At 32.2% G+C, this 21,868-nt stretch overlaps 1 protein-coding gene across 1 annotated transcript; it reads right to left on the bottom strand.

Moving 5' to 3' along the window:
* Positions 1 to 158: 158 nt before the first annotated feature.
* Positions 159 to 18,039, bottom strand: LOC148609123 (uncharacterized). The gene is made up of 17 exons (XM_088541218.1): positions 18,025 to 18,039; positions 14,376 to 14,684; positions 12,594 to 12,683; positions 11,363 to 11,495; positions 10,675 to 10,816; positions 10,223 to 10,298; positions 9,911 to 9,988; positions 9,337 to 9,488; positions 8,639 to 8,688; positions 8,136 to 8,247; positions 7,356 to 7,523; positions 7,011 to 7,143; positions 6,093 to 6,212; positions 5,425 to 5,476; positions 3,474 to 3,623; positions 2,923 to 3,252; positions 159 to 1,632 (listed from the first exon to the last, which is right to left on the bottom strand). Exons 1-17 carry the CDS (start codon positions 18,037 to 18,039, stop codon positions 1,451 to 1,453), a joined length of 2,292 nt encoding a protein of 763 aa, XP_088397344.1. The 3' UTR covers positions 159 to 1,450.
* Positions 18,040 to 21,868: the final 3,829 nt, after the last annotated feature.

The following is a 21,868-nucleotide window of genomic DNA, read 5'->3' as shown; positions in this document are numbered from 1 at the left end:
AGGGTGCATTGGAACAAACCTACCACATTTAAAGATACTTTAGCTCTCTTGACACACTATCCTGATTTATTACTTCTTGGTTTATTAACAAGATCTAGGATGAAACAGAAACTAATAAGTTGAAACAGCATTTATTTGCATGTAATGACCATATGACATTATGACATTATAAAATCATTTCAATTTATGTGACAATTTCACCTATATTTAGTTAGGTATTTAGGGATGAAACACTACTCACACAACATGTATATATTACATTGATAGTATTGTATACATTAATAAGATTTGACATTTAAGATGAAGTAAATTGTATAAAGTCATTTGAAAATCAATATACTACACTACAAGAACAAGAAAAAATGTAAAATCATCTGAGATATACATTGTCTTAATTAATATACTAAAAGTAAGTTATAATAATGGACAACAATGGAAAAGAATTACGAAACACCAGTGATTGAGATTTACATTTTTTTATTGCGTCAGTGTTATTGATAATGTCATTAGGCCATTTGTTAACAATCTATGTAAACAGTTCTGATTTTAATTGGAAATGTTTACCTTGAAATGTGATATATGTGGAGGTACCATCATGGCTGAATTTGAAAAAAGTTTATTTTTTTATAGAATACTGAATATTATAGGGGCTTTGTTTTGTTGAACTTTCACTTTGTAGAGCGACACATGATTTCTTTAATATTGTATTATAGTCTCAGTAAGATCCATTCTGCATTGCATAAAATTTATCATTAAGTTGACATACGTACTTCTGTATTTTCAGAATTATGTGCTAATAAATACTGGAAATTCAGATTAGTGTAAAAAGAAACTAGGAGTCTGGAAGCAGTGCATATATAATTATGTTTCAGCTATATATACTTAACTGGTTTTTGATTTGATTTCTTTTTAATTTAGAAATAATTTATTTGATTAATTTTTATTTCTTTTTCCATTTAACTTAAAAAATGCTAAGAGTTTTGTGGTATAAAATATAAAATACAAAAAATACTAATAATTTATATTGCAAATTTTGATAGGCTGTACATGTGTTTAAAGGTGGAACCTCTCATCAGGACAAATTGATGAAATTGATCAAATGATGAAAATGTTAAATGAATGTAAAGATCAATTACCATAAAAACATGAGTGTGTAAGTAAGTCTTATTAGCTGTTGGTGAAAATGAAGTAGTACTTTAGGTGGATGGCAGGGTGTACTACCAATATATTAAACATTGGATGGAAAACCAACTCCTTACTCATTTTAGAATACACAATTTTTGACTTTAACTACATATATGTTGTTTTATAGTTATGTTAATAATAGCATTAACAAATTACAAATTGGTAAAAATCTCAAACGAACAATGAAAGTCATGAACAACTCGGATCAAATGAAACAAGATAAATTTTGGCACATTATGAAATTAAAGTATTTGTGATAGCACAACTAGAGAGTTAAAGCTAGGAAAGTAATGGTTAAAACAGTCAATAATGATTGTGTGATGGGTGTAGATCCTGATATCTCTCTACATGAATGACAACAATAGTCCTTCAGTGCTCCACACATCAGGGTCTTGTTCTCTGCATGGTGTCTACATATTGATGGATTCTTGTCCCCGTAAACACATTCTGTGAAAAATATAAATTAAGAAATAACCAATATAGATTCTCAGTATTAGTTGTTAATTGAGTTAGAAAAGGGTGAAATAGAGCTTCAGAATGTGGAGAGAAAAGACTTCATGTAACTTATGTACTGTCATGTGTAACTTTGGTCCAAGTTTTGACTTTCTGTCGTGTGCAACTTTGATCCTGCTACTAAGTTTTTACTTACGGTGGTGTGTAACTTCGATCTTGTTACTAAGTTTGACTTATGGTTGTGTGTAACTTTGATCTTGTTATTAAGTTTGACTTACGGTTGTGTGTAACTTTGATCTTGTTACTAAGTTTGACTTACGCTTGTATGTAACTTTGATCCTGTAACTAAGTTTTGACTTATTGTCGTGTGTAACTTTGATCTTGTAACTAAGTTTTGACTTACTGTCGTGAGTAACTTTGATCCTGCTACTAAGTTTTGACTTACGGTTGTGTGTAACTTTGATCTTGTTACTAAGTTTGACTTACTGTCGTGTGTTACTTTGATCATGCTACTAAGTTCTGACTCTGTCGTGTATAACTTTGATCCTGCTACTAAGTTTTGATTTACAGTTGTGTGTAACTTTGATCGTGTTACTAAGTTTGACTTACGGTTGTGTGTAACTTTGATTCTGTTACTAAGTTTGACTTACGGTCGTGTGTAACTTTGATCATGCTACTAAGTTTTGACTTTCTGTCATGTGTAACTTTGATCATGCTACTAAGTTTTGACTTTCTGTCATGTGTAACTTTGATCCTGTTACTAAGTTTGACTTAATGTGTGTAACTTTGATCATGTTAGTAATTTGACTTACGGCCATGTGTAACTTTGATCCTGCTACTAAGTTTGACTTAATGTCATGTGTAACTTTGATCATGTTACTAATTTGACTTAGGGTCGTGTGTAACTTTGATCCTGCTGCTAAGTTTTGACTTACAGTCGTGTGTAACTTTGATCCTGCTACTAAGTTTGACTTACGGTAGTGAGTAACTTTGATCCTGCTACTAAGTTTGACTTACGGTCGTGTGTAACTTTGATCCTGCTACTAAGTTTTATTAACGGTCGTGTGTTACTTTGATCCTGTAACTAAGTTTTGAATTACGATCGTGCATAACTTTGATCCTGTTACTAAGTTTTGACTAACTGTCATACGTAACTTTTATCCTGCTGCTATAAGGTTTGACTTACTGTTGTGTGAACATTTGATCATGCTACTAAGTTTTGACTTAAGTTCATGTGTAACTGTGAACCTGCTACTTTGTTTTGACTTCTAAGTTTTGACTTACTGTCGTGTGTAACTTTGATCCTGCTACAGGACTGACAACAATGTGATTCTACAACACTGTCATAACACACATGTTGGCCATATTTACGTATAAACTCTTCACAGACATATCCATTTATTGTGGCAAGGTCATCACACACTCTGGAGTCTGGAGTGACTGGTGGAGCCATTGTAGTGTAGGGACTGATAGTATATGATGGTCGCTCTGTGATTGGGATTTGGATACCTGTCTTGCATGTAGCACAACATTCTGATTTGAGATCACGGTCTGGTGAGCTGGCAGTACAATGCCATGACTGACAGCCTTTCACTCGATCACCATACTCACATCCTACAAGTTAACAAAATGATATCAAGTAATAGATGATTGTTCATAATACTTACTTGTTTGTATATTATGAAAGCTGTTAAACTAGGACTAAGTATTTTATGACTTAATATGACTGAACTTCGCACCAACTTGAAATACTATAATCTGTACAAATCAATACGTTTGGTCTTGTGATTCCACTTTGCGTGAGAAATTGTATAAAAACATGGCAACATAAATACCTGCTTGCCATGTAAAGTATGCAGCACAAGATGCACAACATCGACTCCTGACTTTTTCTTGATAACAATATGCTGGTACATCCTTAACCAACACTTCGCAAGTCTTTCCAATGAAGGCAACACCTGGCTGATCACCATGGGGGCATTTATCTGAAGAATTTAAAAAAAAACTACAAAAACTAGTTATAATTTCATGTTTATAACAACAGCATATCCTTGTATATCATGACACTTTGTAACAATTATCACTGGAAATAATTGGATTTAAGTTCCTGTTATGCTGGGGGTTTTGCCAGTCTGTATTCCGAATTTTCACTATACATTGCTTTTCATAAGGTATAACTTTACGGAGATAAAATTCAACCATTCACAAAGACCACATAATTATGGCAAGCCAAAGTGGACAAAAATCAATATTTTGTAATATGATTCCATTCTGGAATTTAGCCAAAACAAAGTATGATATTAGAAACTATTATTTTGTGATTAAACTTCTTACAGATCCACCAAATATTACTGCCGGCTTATGTGTATTATGTAACCGTATGTTCATGCGATATGCAAATGTCCAGCAACGCTTCAAATTCAAGATATATTTTGGAGCCTACTAATTAAAAAATTTCCGCTATTTGCATTTACCGAATTTTATGAATATGACGAAGATCGGCTCTTCGTAACACTACTTGGAAAAAATGTGGTATTTGATTACGTTGACCCTTATGACTTTATGAGACTTTGCCACTTACATACCGTTCAATGCTCAAGTCACTACAATAAACTCTTGAAGGCCGGAATGTAAATACGCTAATGCAGGAATAACTTAAAGTATTAGACTAGTAGAATAACATCGCTGATATCTTCTTTTGTGTATCGATCTTGCTTAAGTATTTATATGTATTAATTACTTCTACTTATATTTTCTGTTTATCTGCATGATATGTATATATATAATTGTTTGTATTGTAATTGTATCTCTTGTAAGAGGAAATAAAGTTATGAATGAATGAATATTAAAAATTCATTTTGTAATATTACAAATTCCTGATTTATAAATATTATAAAACATCACACATTTTGTAATATTACAAATTTAATTTGAAATATTAGAAAATCACTTTGCAATATTGTAAAATCAGTCACTTTTTTTAATATTACAAAATGATTTTCTAATATTAAAAAATCGTAATTGAATACGACAAATCCATTTTCTAATATTAAAAAGTCGTTTTTTTAATATTAGAAATTCAATCGATTTTTTAATATTGTGTTTTTTGATATTAGAAATCAAATTTGGATTATTAGAAAATGAATTTGTAATATTGAAAAATCATTTTTAATATTAGAAAACTCTTATCTTGCAATATTAGAAGACATACCTTTTGGTATTACAAAATCATTTTTTTAATATTAGGAAAGATTTTTTAATATTAGAAATTGATTTTGTAATATTAAAAATTCATTTTGTAATATTAAAAATTCCTGATTTAGTAATATTGCACATCACACATTTTGTAATATTACAAATTGAATTTGTAATATTTGAAAATCACTTTGCAATATTGCAAAATCAGTCACATTTTTTCATATTACAAAATGATTTTCTTATATTAAAAAATCGAAATTGAATACAAAAAATCAATTTCTAATATTAAAAAATCGTTTTTTAATATTAGAAATTAAATTGAATTTTTAATATCAAAAAATGATTTTTTTTTTAACATTGAAAAAGTGTTTTGTGATATAAGAAATCTAATTTGTAATATTAAAAACTTATTTTTAATATTAAAAACTCATTTTTTAATATTAGAAAATACTCATTTTTTTTCCCACTTTGGCTTGCCATACATAATACACCAGTTTTATCATTTATCATTTTATCAATTATTATGAAGTTTATGATCTAAGTTTGATACACGTACTTGTGTTAATGTACGTGTAATGAATACCTTACCGTCTTTTTCTGGTGCATCCTCAGAATAAACACATCGCCCCTCAACGCACCACTGAAAAAGTCAAGTCATTTTTATACTTTTTTAAATTTCAAATCTGAAGAAATTCATGCATTATCGGTATTGAATTCAAGTTAAGCAAAGGTGATAGATTCAACTTGCATATAATATTTATGTTGCGTATTTCAGAGACGGCAAATGCACCTTAGTACATATCCCTATCATGACTATAACTGCTGTCTGTTGTACACATTAATGTATTCTCACCATATTCCTGGTATCTGTCGTTTCTGTTTAACACAACCATTATCAATACTTATTTTTTTCACCTTTTCAAATCCATGTGACATTCCTCTAGCTGTTGTCTCAGTTGTCTCCGGTAATTTCGTAAATTTTGTATCCACGGGATGCTTTGCTGACTGTTCTTAAGTTCCTACCTTTTGTATCAAAGTCGTTATCATTCTGAATAAACGCAATGTTCCTCTTACAACTGTTTGAAGAACACAGCCATTAACAGTTATTTTGCTACATTTTTGAGTCCACACGAAGTATCTACTGCAGCTGCACGGAGAACACAGCCGGTATCAGTAATTTCTGACTATTTTATCCACACAATGTAAGTTGTAGGCAGTCTGAAGAATAAACACGGTAATTATCAGTATTTTCTTACCTTTTTGTATCCACACGATGTTCCTCTAGCAGCTGTCTGAAGAACACAATCGTTGTCAGTACCTGGGTCAATGCAGTACATTGAAGTGCATATACTACTTGCATTACCAAACTCTGTTCCCTGAAGCCAGTAAGAAAAACCATAACATAAACTAAATTATACTTTTAAAAGTCCAGGTACGAAAGAGTGTGGGCAATCCTTACTTTAGAAGACCGGACTTTCAGATTTTTGTGTACGGAATCTGGAGTCTGATAATGTGACCTTGAAACCAATGCTGTGTCTTGTAACACTCAATTCATGTATACATACATAGTATAAGTGATTGGTTAGTAGATCATTATGCAGTAGAACTAGTAATAAAAAGCTATAGGGTACCATTATACTACCCGCAACAAAGTCGCTGCTGTATTTTGTTTTTGCCATATCCACCTCACCAACAGTCCTATATTTTTTCATCGCAACTGCTCTTAAACTACTACGGTATTTAATCAGATCACAATGTGTAGTTGTGCATATTTAATACCTGGAAAATTCTTATCCTTCAAATATTGTTTGAGTTTTAAGCCCCTTTAAACACAGTATACAGAAGTACAAGACTGAAGCATCTAGTCATTCCAATTACTCTCAAACTACTGTTCAGAATTTAACTGAACTCTGTAAGAAGTACGGACATAATATGTTGTGCATTTTCCAAGGAATATTGATCTCTCAAATTCTGTTGGTTATGCCTTTTTGGAATTTGTTTTCTGAAATGCACTACTTAAACATATTTTAAGTGAAAATTTTCCCATTATACAATCAAATGCTTTAATTGCATTATAAATTAATGAAAATCTTCAACTCCTCCAATATGATGGTCTCGGGATATGTTACCATGCTCCCTAAGTTCTTTCATCTTTAATTTGTATTATTTATTACCTGACATATATACGACTGATTCCCCCAAATTTGCTGACATTGTTGGTTTGGTGTGAAGACTTGTCCGGGCATTTCCTTGGTATCAATAACTCGGGCATCATTAAAATGTTCAGTCAGACAAGTTGCTCCTTTACTACAATAGTGAAAATAGTTCTAAATAATGTATTGAAATACTATCAGGGAAAACACTATAAGAACTTTATAAAATACAAAAAACCCATGGAATTTGAGAGTCGTGTGCATTGTAATTTCATAATGAAATGTTTTGAAGTTACGTACTGCACTATATTGTACAATATTTTAGGAATTTAAAGAAAATAAAACAATAAAAAGCAAAACAAATACCTCATTAATTCTGATATAAACGACCTAAAATATTCTACAGAACATTTGGAGAAGTGCCATTGGTTAATCCTTTTTTCTACTGGTACTGTCTGGTTTGTCGAAGTAGCCATAACATATCGATCAGCTGATTTGCACGCGTTGTTCTCGCCGTCGTGTAGAGCTCCCAGACTAAAACAATGGAAGACAGACAAGTTAGGCATAAAACCGTGGAAGACAGACAAGTTAGGCATAAAACCTTAGAAGACAGATAAGTTAGGCATAAAACCGTGGAAGACGGACAAGTTAGGCATAAAACCGTAGAAGACAGATAAGTTAGGCATAAAACCATGGAAGACACCATGGAAGACAGATATGTTAGGCATAAAACCATAGAAGACGGACAAGTTAGGCATGAAACCATGGAAGACAGATAAGTTAGGCATAAAACCGTGGAGGACAGATAAGGTAGGCATGTTGTTAGGTAATGTTGTAAGACTAAACATTTAATTCATGTGGTTTTAGTTGCAATTTGTTTATTACAGCACATTTGCCAGACGATACACCAGTAACTATAGTGGTGATCGTTGGTTCAACTAATATAACCATATTCAACACATTATGATTTATGTTTGGAAATATACATTTTAAATGGGTATTAGTGCGAGTCTTGAAATTTTTCATTTAATAACTACTTTTAATCGAAAAACGTCAATTGAGAAAAGTTAAGATGACAAAAGTATTCTAAAAGATTAAGCAAAACCGTTATTGTGACTGTGAAGGCAGTTTGACACAATGTTTTACCTGTGGCCTAATTCATGAGCAGCAGTTCCAACATTCTGGAAGCCTCCGTTGTCTTCAACTATAGAAACACTGTCTCCATTCGGTCTACACAGAGATCCAATGAAGGCAAGACCTAAAGTTTCGATTCAAATTATGTAGATTTAACAAAATAAAATGTGAAGATAAGAAATGAACTACTTGTATCTAAAATCGTTTATTCATATCACGAAAGACTATTCCAACATCTGTCCATTAGGTTCAGAATTTGCTGGGAGAAGCTTTGTCATATGGTTAACCCTATGATGCTTCGTTTAATATGTACCATGGAATCAAGTCATGGTTGGAGAAAATTTGAACCTTTTGATTCCGGGGTTTAGTTTATACACACCCTTGATGTTTTCTAATCCCTACCATTTTGATGTATTATATTACAAAACTGTACAAAAACCTATGATAGACCAATGTTTATCCATTGGGACATTTTGAGATATAAGCTTACTACAAATGCTAATGAGTTTACTTACCTGCAGTATGGAGTAATTTATAGTTATTCACTTCTGTATACAGGTCATACCTACAATAGTTATATGTTGTATATGAGAGAGTAATAAATGGAACCAAGGTTATAGCGGTAATCAAAGAGTAATCAATGGAACCAAGGTTATAGCGGTAATCAAAGAGTAATCAATGGAACCAAGGTTATAGCGGTAATCAAAAGAATGTAATCCAGGGACAAAGACCAGACATGGAAAACAGACATACACAACAAAGAACATAAAGTAACTAAAATCATACATACAAAGTAACAAATGTAAATGAGCAACTCGGACTCCACTAAAAACTGGGAGCATGGACCAGGTGCACCGGTAGGGAAGCGTCCTCTGCTTTCCTAGAAACACCCGCCGAGTTGCTCATAAAAAGTCAAGTCCGGGGTAGACAAACGAGGAAAGGTAAACTATGACCCGTTGAATAAATCAGTTTTCATATGTTAGGGAGAAATTATCAAATCAGTAAAAAAAGTATGAAACGTAAAATATTTGTCACTGCGACCCAATTAAAATAAGTGTTTTTATTACATAAAGTCTACGGTAAACGGCGATATCTCTGAACATAGACTTTTTGCCATCGAAATTAGTGAGCGTGATACAAATTTAAAAGCAGAATATTCTACCACGACCAATTTTAAAAGCGTTAATTTATTATAACCTGTAAACCATCTTACCCTGTAAACAAAATAGCATGGTCATGAAGCGGTAAATTCTTGGCAGCTGAGACCCAGGATCTGAAATCCCGGAGTCCCTTGTCTGCGTTCAGTAAATCACGAGGAGTAGAGGTCTCTTTTCGTACTTCTGTCCATGGGTATGCCTGAGCATTCTGTAAATTAAATAGAATTGAATGATAGATAAATAGGGGAACTTAATCACGCATCAAAATTGCTTGTTGTGGTATTTTTTTGTAATCATGAAACAAATGATAAGATATATGATTCGTTGAATATTTAACTCTATTTAAAACGATGAATATCCATGGTTCAAAAGTTCCTATAGTACAAAGTAAACACATATTATCAAAATCACTCTGAGGGTATAACCAAAACAGTGCCGTCATCGTGAAACAGATACCTGCATTATGAATATGTTCTTTGTTTCTCATAGTCAACAGAACTGCTAGAGAATTTAAGTTTATTCATGTGAACATTTATGAAACCGATGGACTGAAACATTGCAAATGACGGACGGACGGACAGAACGAAAATCCTGTTTTGCACGATATATCAGTGTTTAAGAGCTACATACATCTGCTATCAGGAAAGCTGTGACTTGTACGTTAATGTTAATCTCATCATCCCTGATCGACTGGTATCTAAGATCAACCTAGGAATAAAATGATGCATACTAACATATTTTATTCAATTTACCTTATTATGTTTTTGAAGACTTTATCTCTTCTGGAAATATCTGATGCTATGCAGTCAGATAACAAAATAGAGTTGAGAATTTGTCAGACTTGCTTAAGTACAAATATATTGTATAAAGTTTATATAAATTAGTATATGGCAAGTTTGCTTTTTACTAAGGATTGTTCTTTTGTAAAATTCCTACTCTTACTTCATTCATGAAATGCGAAAAATATCGCCGTATTTCATCCTTGGCTCGAGTATCATCATTTGTTTTAGCTAACCATCTGCAAGATAAAAAAGACACTCCGTAAAAATCCTTGGAAAATCTATTCACTTTTCCACAAATGTTAGGAATAAAATTCAGATTTTGTTTGTAGAAAAGTTTTTTCCTGAGATGTTTTAAAGTACTTTGTCAAAGGAATTCGGATACAAATATTTTATTTATATTTATGTAAAGAAAACATTTTAGTGTTTTTTGCCAAAGTTGTGTGTTTGAACACAAACAACTCGAGGAGTGTGTGTGGGTGCGTGTATGTTTACTATAAAAGACGAAAATTGCTGTTCTCATTCGATAATAAGGTGGTTAATGCAGGAAATAACACGGGAGCACGACAGACAATAACAAAGCTCGAACTATTAAAGTATTCTAGATGTACTTACCGTTTATAGATGAAATAATCGATCACAACTAAAGCATCAATGATGAAAGGCTGTGTAATCTTGACTTGTCTCTTACTACGGTGGACCTCCAGGTTTCTCTTAATTTGGTCAATATGCTGTGCAGGTATAGGTTGTATCAGCGCTGGAAAAGTAGCCGAAGTTAGTGGTACTCATAAAGTAAATGAGTATTAAATTCTTAAACAGAGATTTGGTAAGTTACATGAAGTTACATGTACTAGTAATGCTAACTAAATAAAAGAAAATGCTTCTCTGACCTTTGAAAAAATACTTACATCCGAGAACTCCCATGATATCTCTAATCAAAGCTTCGGAATTTTATGACGTCAAAAAGCTTTAGAATATTTTCAGACTTTAGTAATTATTCAATTTGTGTGGTTCAATAATACTCATAATTAACGGGACGCTCTCACTTTTTATAATTTAAGAGCAACCTGAACATTATACCTCATGGAAACCAAAATACAGAAGCCAGCAACTACGTTATGATATATTTATTCCAGAAATTCAATATAAGTCAAATAAGTGTGACGGACGGACGGACATGCATCATAACTAGGCCCCCTCCGTCGAGTTGCGGCGGGGGACAAAGCACACTGAACATAATAAAATCTACCAAAGATTTAAATTAATCCTATGTTTTTTCAAATATATAAATATTTTTACGTACGGACATAGTCATGGTGACCTGTAGGAAGTCTTGTACGCTTTTGTACTTCATAGACAACTTCATGTGGTTTTCCAGACTGCTCTGTCATTGGAAACAAAGTAAATTCCAAACCATCATGGATAAATGTACCTGTCTAAAATAGTATTTAAATCATAATTTAACACATTATTAGTCAAAAGATTTTTTAATATGGCGTTATGCCTCATTAGAAGGGAGCGACCAAGCAAAAAAAAATCTCCTCACCAGACGGCATAATTACATGTATTAGGAGTAGCATAATGTAAAAGAAAACGTTTTATGTAGTTTAAAGACTTTCATCTTTTCTTCAGTTATATTCTTATTTCTTTTCTAATCTTTATTATTATTAAAGTTCACTGATTTTTTTCCATATGTTTCGATTAATTGTGTTTCAAAACGAATGTTGTAAATGGATGCCTTTACTGATGACTAAAATGAGAACAAAGTCAAGAAGACCAATAGTTCAAGTCATCTCTAAGAACCCTTTCACTTAGTTTCTTAGCAATATCTTGGACAATGTAATGAAATTGGCTGCCCTAGAGATTGTGTTGTACGTTAAACTATATACTATGTGATAGTGCCAAAGAGTCTTCACGCTATCAGCTGACTGCATGCTTTCGTGTTTTGAAAGAAGGTGGGTCTCATAAAAAGTTTCTTGATCATCAAACCTTTCCTTTAGAAAGATTGGAGAAAAACACATTTTCAACGACAGACGACAGCATCAATTAAGGAACAACGGAATTTGAGGGAGTGTAATGGCAATTTTTCTGACAGATAAAGTGGACATTCAGTCTGTTGACATCGGTGTCAGATTGGCTACCAATGTTAATTAATTTTTAATGTGGTATCCTGTCATCTCTCTGTCCTCATCCGTGTCATGTTCTAGTGTAGTATATCGATGTTACTCCCATGTTTCAGGTAAAAAACAAGATATTTTATCGTCCCTCCGTGTTTTATAGCCTGTATTGTATTATGTAATATTCAAGATATCAAATACCACTGAATGTATCAAGACTGACCCCATGATACGATCATCTTCTTGTATTCAGTAACAAAAGATAAATGCAATAAAATGCATTAAAAATAATATTTAATACATTGAACATGCATGTTTCTTAAAAGATCAGCATAATAATAAATTTCAAATAGATGGCCTCACTCCCAAAAATGGGAACAATTTTCTGATTACATTGTGTCTATATTTCGTACTTACGATGTACAGGTATTGTTCACCACTGTTTTCGAACATACAATTGAAAGATAACGAAGCACCATGGTTTTTGTCCACGTAAAAATGCGTGTTCTGAAAACAGATTATACGTACTTTTTAACAGATAAATACGTATCCACCACCAAGATGTGCTAAATACTGAAGGAGTCTAATACCGAGTTCATCACTTTTTCAAAGATATTTTAATGTAAATAGTGAATCCCAGAACTTTATGTTTATTATTTAGTAAGTGGTTAAAATATCATTACTTGTCAATCAAACGTCTTGTGATATTATTTTTGGTATGTTTTTGTTTTGTTTATTGAAGTACATACTATGTGTGGTCAGTAATCAGAGTGTCACTTATATAAAATATAGATTTTGACGGTCAATATTCTTCTGGCCGTTCTCATCTGTCTCCGCAGCCCATTATAAAAGGTTGACAAGACATTGATGGCATCTTTAATGTACATATAAACTAATTATTTTGACAGGTATACATGTTAACTAGACAAACATCACTAGAAACGACTCCCATTTGAGTAACATTTACAGATTCTGAATATTTGATGCGTGTTTTAATACTTTGCTACTTTTTTCTTCTATCCATTGAAATGAAATAACTTAAGTACTAATGGTAATTGCCAGTCCATGTTAGTCTGAAGTCCGAAAACATAAAAAATAAGTCGATAATAATTCAAGATTAATCTCCATAGTTAAAAAGATATTTTTTGAAATATGCTGGTCCAATTTGACCTCCGATAATTCAAATAAGATAAGCGTCGAATCAAATAAATGCCAATGTATGTAACAAAAATAAGCATCAGGAACATTCAGATGTAGTTTATGTTACATTTGTAATATTGACTTCAAATATTTATTTTTATAATTTGGTATATCAAATATTTTTGTTTAAAAGCCCTAAAGATAAGACAAATAATCTATCATTTTTTTGGTCGATATTTCATATTATTGTATTATTTTAACGGTATATATGATAATGTTTTAAATATGTGAGTGATAAAATTCATGCATAAATTATCCATGCCTTCGGGTATACATACATACTATTGGTTTAATTTGTATATATAAGTGTTAAAATCATAACATACAAATGACTATAGTTACGTAAGAAATGTGATCAACAGATAGATCATGGGGGAAATGTTTATGGCACCCCCAAAGAATTAATATGGAATTAGACACATAGACAGTGTCTATGAAGCAATTCTTATGAATTTGATTGATTTAAGTACATGTAGCAAAGTACTCATCATAATTATATTTTTATCTAAACGAAAAAAAAAACTAGACATCCACGGCTTCTTCTATCCCTGATATCTAGGCAAATGCCGCAAAATTTTGATGCTTATACAGATATATATCTAGGCGAAATATATCAATAATTATGAAATAGGTGGTAGGAAGAATATCTCTAATCTAGCTTTTTGTTTTCCGGAGGCTCATAAATTGCAATTTTAAAACCCGTTTTCCATTTCAGCTGGAAAATATACAATAGTTTTTTTACAAATAAATCCATGACAGAAACATGCAAACCTGTTCCTTGTTAAATCATGTATCAAAATTGACAAAAACAATTTCCCGTAAATTAAAAAGAAAACATTGCGAGAATTGATGATATAAAGGAAAGTGAGTGTTATGTAATCCTTATATCTACGAATATAAAATGCTGACAATATCCAAAACACAAAGAACAAGTTTATCCACCCTATAAGGCAAGTTTCTAGGTCCCGTGCATTACCATAGTTAACCAATGTTTCTTACCTCTTTGTTTAGTAAGAGTTCCTCTTTTACCAATAACTTCCCATCCTTATCTTTCCTGACAACATAAACAGGACTTTTTAAAGCTTTATTCTCTATTTGTGTCGCATTAAACGATAAAACTTGTCCTTCTTTGAACTTAAGTGTAAATTCTATAGTTTTGTTGTAAGCACAATCTTTGGAATTCTTTAAGATATCACTGTTTTCTGGTATTAGAGCTGCGTTACCTGTAAAAGAAATTGTAACATGTGAATGTATGGCCTTCAGATGACATTTTTCATCCTGGTTGGCATATTCCTCATATCCGTCTTCCTTATATGTTTAAGTATGTGTGTGACATTTTTTCCCCCATTTCTCATCAGTCGTACATAGTCTTCAGTGTTTTCTCTTTAAGCTTGCAAAAACGCTGACAGAGTTGATACCATTATTGATTTATACATTGTACACAGAAGGTTTTATAAGTTTACAAAGAATGTAATATGAAGTCTATATATTTTAGACGTTGTACTCTGAACACGAATGTTTCTATATTTTCTTTAGACAGTGTCGTTTTCTTTTATTCAGTTGTTTGGAACAATCAGATTCCTCAAAGAAACTCAAATTTTGTTATGAAATACAATACATATTTTTCTTATATTTTCCTGAAAAACCTCACCTTTTGTGTCTATGGAACAATGAACAGAAACCAATTTTAGAAATAATCCAATACAAAACAAAGAAAAACAGTACATGACTAACAATCACTAAATGTAATGAGTGATCTTTCCAACTATGTTATAGAAAATAACATTTCATGTATTTTACGGTTGGATTATTTCATGTTCATACGCCACGCTTCACTGGATCCGTCAATCTGACTAGTTCTATGACAACCTTTTTTTACCATAAAATTACTGTAAAAATATAACATAAATGACAGCCATACATCAATTTATCTATTTGTAATACGTAAAAATATACAATTATATAATAATTAGAGTGTCATAAATTAATGTATTGCCATTCAATTTATAGGGATGGTTGCTGTCCCAACTCAGGGAGTGCATATCATATACTGTGTTATTTCTGAATGCTTTCTTTTTTTTTCTGTAAAAATTGATATAATATATTAATATATAGGCTGCGACTTAATTTACTACATATAAAAATAGAAAAGATGCTCTGAATTTGTAAATATTATTTTGACTAAAATTCAACAGTTTGATAGTCAGTTTCATTGCAAGAAAAAAAAATCATACTATCATATAACTTATTTCGTACTAAGATTTTGCACCATCCTGACGCTAGGTAGGATTACGTTCAGTTCTTCTTCGTTTGCAACCTTAGCAAAAATAGTAGCGAACCAACGGTTTTTAAAAAATCATTTTGTCAAAACTGATAATTTTATGAGAGAATTATTTTCAGTATTTTGTTTACGTTTGAAGTCTTTGGAACAATCCGATTGCATTGTTGAATGTAAGGGGACAACGATTTGATTCTAAACGCGGGCTGGCAAATAATTGGGTTGTGTCAGAATATTAATTTTTGAAATTTTGGGGTGAGAAAATATTTATTTCAATTTCACTGTATCTGGACTGAGGTAAGCAAATTTATTTTCTAGGAGGTGTAGGTCAGAATATTTATTTTAAACTTTATTTATTTTGAAAAACTGCCAGCCTCCACTCCTCAGAATCAAATGATCGTCCTCTTATGTTGGAAAAATTTACTTTTGGCACTATGAAATAAAAATTTAATATCACATATTTATTAATTTTTAAAAAAATCAAATAGCTCACACACACTTGTTTCGAGGTTTGTTTTACCGTATATCATAATTTTCGATGAGAAATGCAAAAATGCCGATCTTCAATAAAAACCGGAAATTTCAGTATACTGAACACGTGTATCAAGGAGTAACCTTTCATCAGCAGCATTCTAGAACCAAATATACGTAGGTAGTTTCATGATAAAAAAAACCACAAGAAGTTCCTTAAAACAAAAACGTCGTGATGAAAGCCAATTCAGCACCGAGAAATTCTAGCACGGGTGATTTAGGACTTCTAAAAACATGACTAATCATATAAATGAAAAGCAAACTTTATTTGAGGTATTAATGCAAAACGGCTAATTTGCAGAAATTTGTGATAAAATATCAAGTTGCTGTGACATTTAGTTGTAGGGAAAATATTTGGCAGATAAACAGAAGGACAGACAGACACCGTTGAATACAGCACTACTACTATTTAATGTCATTTATAACCATAAACTGTTGACCCTCCCAAGTCACGACGGGCTATTTATCTACACAACTACTAAAATTTAAAAGACGTTGGTTTTGATAAATACTACATATGTCCTTCTAAACTTATTATAAATTCTTAAAGCAGATAACACGTACGAGCTACTGTGTCATGGAAAGGAAAAATGACGGTTTAACAAACAAACAACAGGAAACAAATTGTAAACTAAACAAAGAAGTGTACTATACAAACAGACAAATGAACTGCAAACAACATAACATACAATACCCCAAAACCTTCCTGGTTAATGATTCAGAGCTATGTAAAATGATCTCATTTACGTTTAGGCTAATGAAATCAAAGAAAATTCTTGTTGCTTTTTTGTTTGCTGAAGAAGAATGGTATATATTTGTAATCACAATCTCACTTCAAAAAGTCTATGATGTGTTTTACCATTAAAGTAGTGGTAGTTTCTCATCATTTAAATACAACTACAGAAAGAACACTTGTCTTTCCTGATCGGTAACTAAACATATGTTTTAGTGATGTTACACACGGAACAGGTATCAGTTTTGTTACACTGAGTAGTACCAACAGGAAAAACTATAACAAACTGATATCTAAACAGAAATGTAAAAAAAAAACACAAACTAAATGGCAGCAAATTAAAACAAAACTCTTAAAAGAAAATTAATGTTCCAATAAAACAAAGTGTAACAGATAGGACTTGCAATATACCGAAACAAACACCACTGTCAAGACATTCTACTTGTATGGACAAGTGCATAATAATAAAACTTATTTTTTTGGTGCAACAAGTTTTTGTTTTAACAATATTTGGATAATTGACCTTAAATATTTTGCTTTTAATGTGATTGCTGTTGCATAATTATACCCACAATCAAAAGGGATATAACATTTCCTTTTACAACTACAAATGCACGAAACGCGTGTAAAATAGACTGAATAGAAGTTTATATGGACTCGGTACATCATATTTCAACAGCAGCCTGAACAACTGTCCTCAAACACAACGAGCACTTCAGGAACCATTTTTAATACTTTTTACTTATATCCTACCCCATCTAACTTTCAATTATACTTACAGCGTGGTTTACCGAAGTAATTGGCGAAGCCTTAAACGTAACGTAGTCATTCGTAAAGACCGGTGTATGAATCAGGAGCACGGGTAGATTTTAAAGCGTCCTCTGAATTTCTAGAAATGTCCATAAAATGTGACATCCTGGGTAATACGAAAGAGGGAAGGAAAACTATGACACGGTGCAGAAGGATAATCCATAACGACCCACGAGTTCATGATGACGACCATAAAACTTCTGTAGTGATGACTTCAATCTTGTAGCAACACTGCACTATTCCAGAAGTCTAGCACGGTACAAAAGCTAAGATGGTTTATCCATATGCATAGTTACAGCAAACTCTGTCATAGCGTATGAATTGTGATATGAAAACTCCATAAGCAGGTGATAAAGGGATACATTGTATAAAATTGTATAAGATCAAAGGATCTAGCAAATCGATATTCCTTCTTTTTAATCAGATCAACTATAAAGCCAGCCTTATAAGATCAAAGGAATAGGTCAATGAGTATCGAAGCACAATTTGTTCCCATTAGAATGCCGAACGTCTGTTGATAAACGCGTCCAACACACTGAACAAATATGTTGTAGATTTAAAAAAAAAGTCCTTCATTTTGACAGCATCTTCATCCGTATATTTGGGAGAGGATTTTTTTTTTGAGTGACTGCGATGTATCATGTTTTTGAGTTTTTTTAGTCTGGAGATGGGGAAAAGTAGTATAAAGGGTTGAAAAACCATACATCTTAATATTACATTTGAATAATAATCTAGAATAAAGGATTTCCAGAAGAACTTCCAAATATCGAATTGATGATGGAAGTTACATGCGTTTGAGATTAATTAAAAAATAATGAAATCTGACCCAAATTGCATTGAGAAAAAAAAACATTACTACCGTGCAAGCCGTTTTTTGTTTTCGTTTTTTTTATATAATTTGTACCATTTAAGTACCATTCTATGTAAGAATCAGGAAATGAATGGCACATCATATTTCTCAGTTTGGTCTTTTTTTCTCAAATATATTCAATACATCTGGAAAACAACTGAAAAGATATTGAAATTAATCCTGAAGCATCTGTGTGGTAGATATTTTTGACTGCTTATATAGGGAACAAGTGTGGAAAAATTTTCCCTCCATTTTTCCATAGTGCATTTCAACTAAATTTGACCTATCAATATCTTAAAAGAGTAAATTTTACAAACACTTTAATGGTTATTTCTGGTGGTTATGTGTATAAATAATTGGTTAATGCAATAAAATCTCTGCGTTTTTTTCCTTCATGTACCACACCTTATATACATTTTGCCCGGTTCTGAGACAGGAAGGTGCTTAAATATTGGCAAAAAATACCGAAGTGTCAGCAGTGGGATGATTCAAATACGTAAAAAAAACGTCATGGCATCAGGTGCTCCGGATGGGAAGCAGGTCCTGCTACGCCAGCGGCATCTGTCATATTGCAAGTGACTGTAATCCGGTAATAACTATAGTCCAGTAACAATACACAAGTCATAAATGGATCTCATCAAATGGCGATATCATTCAATACAACTAAGTAATACTATCATGATATTAATAATGCGGAAACAGACAAATTGAATTAACTAATCAAAAATCAATATCAGTTGTATATGTTAAAATGAGGGAACATCATTTGATCTCGAACTTGATAAGATAAAGCGATAAATCGTTCGAAAAAAGAAAAAAAATGTGTTAATAATTTAATAAAATATTTCAAAGGAAATGAAATGTATATTTGTGTAATTTCAACGTTTTTATATGATAGTATTTTGATTAATAACTGCAATTAAAAAAAATACCTTAGTGAAACATATGATCTAGATCCTTTGAATTGCCCCAATACACACATGTCAACGGAGTAACACATCTGCAGCTAGTAAGTGTCAACATTTCTTGTCTCTATTTCATATCGATCAACCAAACTGTGCTGACGAACTTCTGTGGTCTTTCGCATTGATGATATTAACAAAGGCTGAACGTATCCCTGCTTAAGAAAATTATTTGACAATATTCTTGCTCGACAGTAACGGATCAACTGTGAAATGTATACTCCATAGGCTGGAGATATTGGTATATTGCGATTACGAAAGGGGTAAATTGTCTCCTGTTTTGTTGTTATTGCTCTCCGTCTTCCGTGGAGATACTGGGGGATTGTATCGGTAAAGAGAAGTTTTTATTTAGTAAACTGTACTTTTCACCATAGCATCCTAAGGCTTTGATCGTTTATAATTATTTAAAGCGGGGATGTACAATAATATACGAATGCTTAAAATTTTCATCAGTTTCCAATACGTATAAATCCCTAAATTTCGATTTTGTTAGTTAATGCTTGTCATGTTTTACTGATATTAACTGTTATTTTATGGTCGCTTATTCCAATCGGTGCGTTGCGCAATCATATCCTCTTCGTTTGTATCCTCTCCTTCATCGTATACACACGCGGTTACGGTTGTCATACCTATACAAACCTTATATATTTGATTCTTACGTTACTGATGAGATGCTACTCCTTGAAAACATGTGTACATTATATAGAAATTTGCTATTTATACAATTGGTATTTTTGTATTACATTCTTAAATAGAGATTATTATATAATTTATTGTATCTGTACTCCTAGCCTGCATTTTCTTATAGCTTATATTTCTACTGTATCAGTTAGTTTATTGTAATAGCTATTTATATGAAACAATCCACGCACTCTAGTAACGTCATCATAAGGGAAGAAAAACGCCAACTATACCCATTTTTTACATTCTCAAGTTACTTATATTCGCGTCAATAGTGTTTTGAAACCAAGGCTTTATTTCTTGTACTGGATATGGTAGAACTTCTTTGTTCTGGACTTGACTTCCTATTTTACGTTTTCTTGTTGGTGACCATGGTTATTTTATTACTGATGTTTCCGGGTCTTATTTTGATACCTTGGGGACTGACTTATTGAAAAGTCTTCTTAAAAAAAAACATTCGTCCCTTTTATCGGTCACCAATGGGTAATATACCTTTTCTTTTTTTTTAATCTCAAGTTATTATTTATGTATCGAATTAAGGAATAAGAATTTAATGAACACTCTTACTATAGTGGCAATTATCAGTCGCATTCCCAACGATGTTAGAACTGTCAATTTGGCTAAGCAATTTTTTGTCGTTCCCTCCGCGGGACTCGAACGCATACCGCTGTGACATCTATGGCAACACCGCCTGCACTAAATTCAGCGACCTAGACCGAAAATTTGCATCGCAAATTTGACAGTTCTAACATCGTTTGGAATTTTTCAGACCTTTCTTTAAGCTTACCATATCTTCCCTGTATCAATTTGATCCGATGGAGCAGTGTAGCGAATAGAGTCATCACATCCTGAGACGTTGTATATATATCGGACTTAGTGCAGGCGGTTTTACCATAGATGTCACAGCGGTACGAGTTCGAGTCCCGCGGAGAGAACGACCAAAATTTGCATCGCAAATTTGACAGTTCTAACATCGTTGGGAATTTTCAGACCCTTCTATAAGTTTACGTTATCTTCCCTGTATCCATTTGATCTGATGGAGCAGTGTAGCGAATAGAGTCGTCATATTCTGAGACGTTATATATATATTTTACATATTGTCATATTAAACTTGTCACTTTGAATTATTTTAACCTGTAATATTTTGTATTTAAAACGCACTCATCATTACCCTGATGACGATTGCCCCTGTTGTAAAGGGGTAGTTTCCAAAAAAATACATATATACGTATATATTCTATTGTTATACTTTCTGATTTCAGAACTTATTGTATACATTTTTATGGGATTTGGCCTTTCTTTGTGTTTGATTTCAATTAGCACCGCTTGAGATACGTGTACAGCTTATCGAAATTGCAATATTATAACAATATTATAAGATTGTTACTTTTGTATTTTATAACATGATATGTTTTTTGTTTTTGTTTTGAAAGCTAAATTCAAGTGAGATTTTCCACAGTTAAACAGTTGTTATACATGCAATCGGCTAGTAGTATTTCATTTTCTTCTTCTAAGTAGTTGTAATGAATGAATGTACATCAATATGTTTTTGGGGTAGTGGGTGGGTTAACATGACATTCTTTTGTCTTATCTTTTATTACTTTTTATACTTATGTATCAATTTTCCTGTTTTATTCTGTTTCCATT

The sequence above is a fragment of the Perna viridis genome, chromosome 8 (genome assembly GCF_037379345.1).
Source record: "Perna viridis isolate PV_CMFRI_1.1 ecotype Kerala chromosome 8, ASM3737934v1, whole genome shotgun sequence".
Lineage (NCBI taxonomy): Eukaryota > Metazoa > Mollusca > Bivalvia > Mytilida > Mytilidae > Perna > Perna viridis.
Note: the sequence above shows the minus strand (reverse complement) of the source record. Positions and strands in the feature narration are given on the sequence as shown.

Coding starts and splice junctions, on each gene's coding strand:
- LOC148609123 (XM_088541218.1), bottom strand. Junction 8,248..8,638: donor TAAATTACTCCATACTGCAG/GTAAGTAAACTC, acceptor TCGAAACTTTAG/GTCTTGCCTTCATTGGATCT. Junction 7,144..7,355: donor TTTATATCAGAATTAATGAG/GTATTTGTTTTG, acceptor TCACTATTGTAG/TAAAGGAGCAACTTGTCTGA.